Raw genomic sequence first — 7797 nt, forward strand, 5'->3', positions numbered from 1 at the left:
TAATATTTATTATTATTATTATTATTATTATGAATAATAATTATTATGCTCAACTGAATATCTTGCTATTTACATAATTCAAGTTGAGCCAAATGAGCTCTATAAGACTATTCTTGCTTCTCAAACATTATTGATTTCCTACGAGAACATACTCATAGAACGAATTCGCTATCATTTCAGACGATAACAGAGTTTAAGCGGAAAGGTTATAAAAAAATGGTGAATGGCTAAAAATTTACAAGTGGCATTAGAGGGAAAAATAAAACATGTTCAGCTTGTATTTATTAATTTCTTTACTTTATTCTAAAAAACCGATTTTACAGAGAACACCAACAATTTATTTATTTCACATGTAATTATTACAATACTAAATCAATGTTTTGTAGATTCTAATAAAAATAATAATTATAACTTGAAACTTTTTCTCTATAATCCCTTAATTAATAAAAAATTGATCTCATTTCGCTTAAAACTGTACACATCGTTCTAGTTTCTACAAAAAGAAATTTAATTTGGTAAAAACATTTTTTCATTATGTTTTTAAAATTAAGGATTAAATTTAAAGAACCAATGTAGTTTTAGAAGTAGATATGTGAAATAGTATTATACTATTCTAAATACAAATAAAATTTATAATAAAAACTTCTTCCATTTTCCAAGGTAAATTGAAAAAAAGTCAATAAACTAGGAATTAAACTGGAATAAATCTGGTGTGCTTGGCTGCTGTTTTGATTAAATCCCGTTCTTTCGGATTTTCTTGGTGAAAATTATATTAGTGTGCACAATGTATGAGTGAATAATATATCACTGAATGAATATTTTTCTTTGAAGTAATTACTTTTCCGGCTCAAAACGAGCTATTATTTTTTGAATCTCAATCCTATCTTTATTTTTATTTTTTTTATTTTCGGCCAGGACTCCCATTGGACTCCTATACTGCCTAACCGTGGGACCGCCACTCAATGAAAAAAGTCAACGCTATCCTTTCTTTAAATGTATAAAATTGGATTTAGTACGTTTTGAGATGCTAAGGATGTACCACTTTAAAGAGAATCCTAAATTCTGCACGAAACATTGAAGAAATAAAAACTGAGTGAAGTCCTCCAGTCATATTCACGCCTCATGAATAAAATACAGATAATCACAATCTGAAAATATTTTTATATTTTAATTCTTATTAAATAGCCTGTTTTCTGAAATTCTTTGAATCAATAAATGAAATTTATTTGTTCTTTCATCAATTAAAATATATTTAAATTTTAATTATTGCCGGAAAATCCTATTTCTTTTATTTATTTCCTTATCTTATATATATGTATATATTTTAATTCAGATCTTCCGTTTAATTTTTTTTTAAATTATGTTATTTATCAACGAGATATTTATTATTCATTTTCTTCTCTATCTATTTTCTTACTATAATTTACTATGTGATTATTTATTCAAATATGTTTCAACTGACTATTCTCTAATATCACGTGAACAATCTATGTTTAAAGTGTAATTCCAATGTATTTTGGAAACACAAAGTCACTCTACTTACGTACTTGTTTTTCTTTAAACTTTATAAGTTCTTGATTACCTGTTAATCTTATATCCAACCTCTGTCTTGGCCGCGGAGGGCCACCAACCAAAGTAGTACAACCAGTTCAGCTGTCTCCAGTCCCACATATTGCCTATATCTGTTCTATATTATAAAAATATCTGTATTTGAATAAATGAAGGTTGAAAAACTCGAGAACTTTGTTTGTGAGTAGTAAGACCTATTGGCACTACCCTGTAAATGACGCCTTGTCCAGATTTCGGAACGATTTGGGCTAATTCCAAGCGTTAAAAATTCATTATGTTACCAGCTGTACCTTGGTGTATCATTACTTTGTTTTTCTCGAAATATTCTGAACCATTATCTAGATAATGGCTAAAATAGGGTTCTGTCGCTACGATCCATCATGTTTAATGAAGTATTTAATGGAATAATCTAAGCAAACAAATTATGAATCGTGAATAAAGTATTAGGAGTTTTCTTCAAAAGCTAATTTATCCACTTTCAGAGAGTGATTGTTTAAAATTTATTATGATAGCATCTTATGAAATAAGTTATAATTTCGGAAGAAGATAGTTTGCCGTAAAACGTTGGTTGTACCGGCGAAACGTTGGTTAACAATGAATAGTTTTATTTTACTATTTTGATACCTTTATTGACCTTCCTCCAAGTTATATTTTTGTTAGAAATCTTGATTTAGAATATTAAACAGGTGAAAATTTAAATTTTGAAATAAATTGATTTATTTTTTGGTATACATTTTTAAAAATATGTTAAAAAAAGATATTTCGTAGGAAATTTCTTATTTATTCGTTTTTTCATTCGTATATTTTCTTAGATAATTGTCTTTTTTTATTGATCACCTTGTACGGTCTGTACTTTTATACCGAAATTTATTCATTATAGTATTTTCTAAAACATTCGTTCCGAATCGTTTCCACATTCAGTATCAAGACAAATTTTGAGAGACACTTCAATTCAAAGCAAGCCTAGAACTAGTCATGACGCCTGAGTATTCTCGCTAGTGTTGTATTCTATTTCCACATCCTCCTTCTGATATGATTCCCGGTTTATTAAGCAGTGTGTAGGCGAGCAATTTAAGGAGTGGTCTTAGTAACATCGTTACTGAAGAGATGCTAGTTTAATTCCGGCCTGTGGCGATTTTTATTTCGTTGCGGACCCACGGAATAAACTCCTAACTAACTCCTTCCTCCCCCGTACGATAAGGACCTTTTTTTTTTTTAAAGCAAAAAAAAGTCATAGTTTATCGAAATAAGCACACCATCTTTTTTTTTTAAATCTCTTCAAAAGATAGGTCCTTCACGAGGTTTGAACAACTGAATGATGCTCAAAAGTCCCTATGTTATAAATTTAAATTTTACTCCCTCCAGAATCCAATCCTTACAGTCCAAAATCCTTCGTAAAATCCTTAATGCTCCTTACTTTGTCACAAATCAAGTCATCCATCAGGACCTCAATATTCCATATGTTGCCGATTTGGCCAGAACCAGATACCGTTCCTTCCATAATAAACTTCTCAACCACCCAAATCCACTTGTTTCTAACCTGGCTTCTCCTTCATTACCTAATAATCCTCCTAGGCGTCTGAAAAGAAGATGGCCTCGAGATCTTCTTCTCTAGAAATGTTATTGGAGTTCTATCAGTGGGTAGATTCTCCACATGTTTTTATCATGTTGCTATGTCACCTACAGCAAATTTACTTGTTGTATGTATGTGTATACAGTTGTAAATATCAATAAATAAATTATTAAAAAAAAAAAAATTGTACTCATTTCTGTTGCATTGATTTTTATTCTTTGTGTAAGCAGTGTTTTCTTTTCTCGTGTCGTGCTAAAAATCTTTTTAAAATATGATTACACAGTCTTACAGATATAAAAATAAAATTTCAAATAAATTTGTTAAATAAATTATAGACGGAGGAAGTATGTACCACATATATTTATAATGCTTTAATCATCTTTTTATTTAATTGGTGATAATAAACTACAAATATTTATATCATATAGTGTTGATATAATGTCAATTAACTGCAATTTCGTATTCTTTCCGTTTCTTTTACTCCTGCAAATCCATAGCTGTGAGAAAGTTGTAGTACGAGAAAGCTGACTTGATTACCTAAAATAAATAAAACAACATTATTCAACCGGGACCATTAAATATTAGGTCAAAAGCTAAAGTAGTAATTTTTAAATCACTCCCTTAAAGTAATTAGAATATTTGTTATAAATAAAACGGAAACAGAATTTGAGGCCATATAGGCCATTATTAAGGCGTCACATTAAGGCAAAGGCGGTGCGGATCTGATTCGGTCTGGGCAGGTTGAAATTTATTTCGTACCAGATCCACTGAATAAATTTCAACTTCCCTCTCTGACTAAAATAGATTAGTAATTTATAGGATAACCACACACTATGTCAGGAACCCCCCAAGTGGAGATAAAAGATAACAAATCATATATATATCCATGCATTATGACTAAATAATTACCGTTATGAAAGTGGCTAGATTTGCAGGTATAATAAATCCGAATTGGAACTCCTTCTTAGCCATAGTGCAAAGTAAGTGCAGTGCTTTTTGATCCTTGGCGCAGCCAACGTACCAGTTGTTGTCATAAGCTGCACGCAATGTTCCAACAGTCATCTAAAAGCATGGCAAGATAAGATTATTTTGTATAATTTAATCTTTTTGTATTGCTGTTATACATTATCCGCACTTATGTAATACATACATTACACAAATACAATTATACCGCCCCAACTCTTCGAAAAATTGAACAAATTAAAAGCTCTTAAAGCAAAGGAAAATGAATATTATCGCGTCTTCTACACACCCTGTAATATTTTGCTATTTAAAAAGCATGTGTAATCAGATACTTATAACATAACCGGAAATTTCAAAATGATAGCACTAAAATCTTCCACTACATAGTGGAAGATTTTAGTGTTATAGACACAATAGTGTCGTGTGAGTATTTAATATATAAGTTTAAATTTAATTTCTGATGTTCTTTTCAAGAAATAATTAATATTATTGAATATTACCCTTGTGATGAATAAACTAACAGTACCTAACTAAAACAAATATTTTGCGTAAAATAATTTCCAGAATGAAAATGAAATTCATTCAGGTCCTGAATCAGCATCCTCCAGAGGCACCTCTCCTTGGTAGAAAAAATGGTGTAAGAATTGGCAAAGCTAATCAATCCATTTTAGTTTCATGCTACTTTCATTCTCAGGCACAGTCTTGCGGGTTCCTCCTATTCAGACCCCACAAACAAGACTTCAAAGATAGAATCTTAACCAACGATATGCCCTAATATAGCTAGTGTTAAACAGTAAATCTGTAGCTATCAGTTGTCAACAAACTAATTATTTATAATACAATACTAACATCTGTTTAGATTTATTGATTTGAACTGGGGGACAACTAAAATTTGTAACATCAGATGCATTCATTTCTTTCAGTACAAAATACTTCGAGAAATATTCAATGTTCCATACAACGTAGCCAGCAATATTCTACATTATTCCCTAAATACATTACACCCAAATTTTCTACATTTCAGGAAAAACTCATTCATTATTAAGCTGAATCCCTATCCAGCTTCACAGTTTTCTGTAGTCGTACCCAAAGGTTGAAACAGCAGTGAGCCAGATACCTACAGTGAATGATTACATTGGAGTTCTAATAAGTGCCAGATTTTGTACTCAAGTCTCGAGCGTATGTGGGTATGCACCCTTACTCAAGGGTGTCATCTTCTGGATTTCTGCTTCCACAAGGGGGAAATAAGCCCTGGTTCTAGTTGAACGTAAATATTGTAAATAAAAATTAATTTGTTTCTGATGTTTATTTTATTTTAAATTTTATTTTCTCTATTAATTATTATTTTTATTTATATTACTACAAGTATGGCGGGGATTTACTCCCTTATCTCTATTACCAGTGTTCGTATGTGAGGCAAAATGTAATGCCACTCAATAAAAAAATATTAGCAGCTTTCAGAAAAAATAAAAGGTATTGATTACGTTTAGAAATTATATTTAAAATATTTTTAATTTATACTAGAAATAAAAAAAATATATATATATCCAAAACTTGCCTGCTCAACGACATCTTGGCTACACACACAATAAAAGTATGTCATTGACATAGTGAGCATAATTAGTTCGATCAGCATCGTCAATTTACCTCTGTCATATATCTGCAAAATATAATAAATTTATATTACTATGCAGCCTCCATTCCTATTTACTTTCATTTATTTATTTTAAAATATATTTAAATTTATACTATTTAATTCTATCAACTAATTGGGCTAGATTTTCTAGAGCATGTCCCTTAAGGGAGACAGTTAAATTTTGGAGTGTTATCTCAAACATAGGGTCATAAAATAGCCTTAGTAAATTTAAATTATAATAATATGTAATTTATTTATTGTTATTATTACAATTACCTTTACCTTATGCATATAATATATCTTGGATCAGAACTGGAATAATGCTACAATAATATAATAATTTATTAAATTAGCAAACAAATGAATCAACGAAATACCTTCAACAATTAATACATTATCTATTCCATTATATTATTGTAAACAGATACAATGCAGTTCAATATCCGCAAAACAAAAATTGATTAATCATTGATTAATTTTATCAAATATTTTTATAAAACGTTAATTACTCCAATGTTTAATTAATTCCCATGAATACTGGCCATCATTGGTGTCCCTCAAGTTACTTCATTAATCATTATATCATTTTTTTTTACTGTAGAAACATAGTCCGGCTCTAGAAATAGTAAGACAACAAAAAACAAGTAGTTATTAAAAAATAGTAGAAAAACCTTTCAAATCAGTTACATACATTTGACTATCTTCCATTACTTTATCCATTTACGATTGTTTGACCATATCATAGCCCTCGAAGAATGGTGTCGTAATTGGAGGATTAAAATAAATCCCATCAAATCACCTTTACCTCTCGTCGTAAGCCTGCCGACTACAGTCCTACAGTCTGCTTTAATAATGTTGATCTTACCCCTACCTAGACTTAAAAGACAGGAAACTGCATGTCGATTTACAGCATTACTATTACAGCACTTACTGGACAAACGGTCAGTATCTTCGAATTCCTCTTGTATCCAATTCTTACGATCAAAAATCCTGCCTAAAATCCTCAATCCTCCATACTTTGTCACAAATAAAATCATACATAAAGACCTTAATGTTCCACATGTAACCGATCTAGCCCGAACCAGATATCACTCCTTCCATTATAAACTCCCTAGCCATCCAAACCCACTAGTTTCTAACCTTGCATCCTCTTCCATTCCTGACAATCCTCCGAGGCGCCTGAAAAGAAGATGGCCACGAGACCTGCTAATGTAAAACGTCATTAGAGTGCTACCCATGGGTAGTTTCTCTACACGCCTGTAACACTCCAATTTAACTGAGATCAGATTTACTAAATGTATTATAATGTACAGTTGTAAATAGCAATAAATAAAGTAAATAAATGAAGAATGGTGATATTGGGAGATAGGCCTCTATTCTTGATTGAATAATAAGAAACATGGTTAAATGGGATCTGAGAAAAGGTTAGTTGAATTAATTTCGATTGAAGGGTTACATAATACTAAATGTACTATAATTTAAAGTTGTAAATATCAATAAATAAATAATAATAATAATAATAAAAAAGATTGTTGAAGCTCTTCAACCACTGAGGTAATTTTTTGCCCAGGTCGGCAATTAGTCTTTATTATAAATTGAATAATTCAAATTGGATTCTATGAATGTTAATATTTCTTTAACTTGTCCAGTGCTTGTTAAATGTTCTTTATAGTTCAATAAATTGCTAATGTTAAACGTTTCTGTTATTTGGCCTTGTTTTCTTAGCTGTTGTAGATTTCAGTTTTTTTGGAAGGCCCACTTAAGAATGAATTCTTCCCTTCTTCCTGAAAACTAAACCATTTATCATTTCCTGATTCTGATTGGTCGAGATTTTCAATCTCTGTCCCCTCTCCAATTAAATAGGCTCCTCCCATATTCATCATAGTTTGGTATCATCGGTGCTTTCCGATTGGCTGACAGAAAGAATACTCAAACTTAATTTTCTTAATCTTCGGGTAAACCGATCCCATCTTATTGATTTAGTACCTAATTATTTCTTTTATACTTAGAAGATGCACGCCAGCTTGTTAGTACCAATCTAAGAAAACAATTACAT

The 7797-nt window shown here is 30.6% G+C and overlaps 3 protein-coding genes across 6 annotated transcripts in view; 1 reads left to right on the top strand and 2 right to left on the bottom strand.

Annotated features, from left to right (window-relative positions):
* The window catches only part of LOC136795396 (odorant receptor Or1-like), a 16389-nt gene extending 14617 nt beyond the window's left edge, over positions 1 to 1772 (bottom strand). The window contains exon 1 of the mRNA XM_067045831.1: positions 1583 to 1772. Within this exon, the coding sequence (XP_066901932.1) occupies positions 1583 to 1671 (89 nt within the window). The 5' untranslated portion in view covers positions 1672 to 1772. The remainder of the gene's footprint in view (positions 1 to 1582) is intronic.
* The window catches only part of LOC106692784 (histamine H2 receptor), a 581552-nt gene that overhangs the window by 431303 nt on the left and 142452 nt on the right, over positions 1 to 7797 (top strand). The gene's annotated exons all lie outside the window — the stretch shown is intronic.
* The window catches only part of LOC136795397 (putative odorant receptor 69a), a 12689-nt gene continuing 8394 nt past the window's right edge, over positions 3503 to 7797 (bottom strand). The window contains exons 6-8 of the mRNA XM_067045832.1: positions 5664 to 5765; positions 4052 to 4204; positions 3503 to 3679 (exon numbers count right to left, since the gene is read on the bottom strand). Of these exons, the coding sequence (XP_066901933.1) occupies positions 3620 to 3679; positions 4052 to 4204; positions 5664 to 5765 (315 nt within the window). The 3' untranslated portion in view covers positions 3503 to 3619. The remainder of the gene's footprint in view (positions 3680 to 4051; positions 4205 to 5663; positions 5766 to 7797) is intronic.

The sequence above is a fragment of the Halyomorpha halys genome, unplaced genomic scaffold (assembly GCF_000696795.3).
Source record: "Halyomorpha halys isolate HHAL.00 unplaced genomic scaffold, Hhal_1.1 Scaffold71.1, whole genome shotgun sequence".
NCBI lineage: Eukaryota > Metazoa > Arthropoda > Insecta > Hemiptera > Pentatomidae > Halyomorpha > Halyomorpha halys.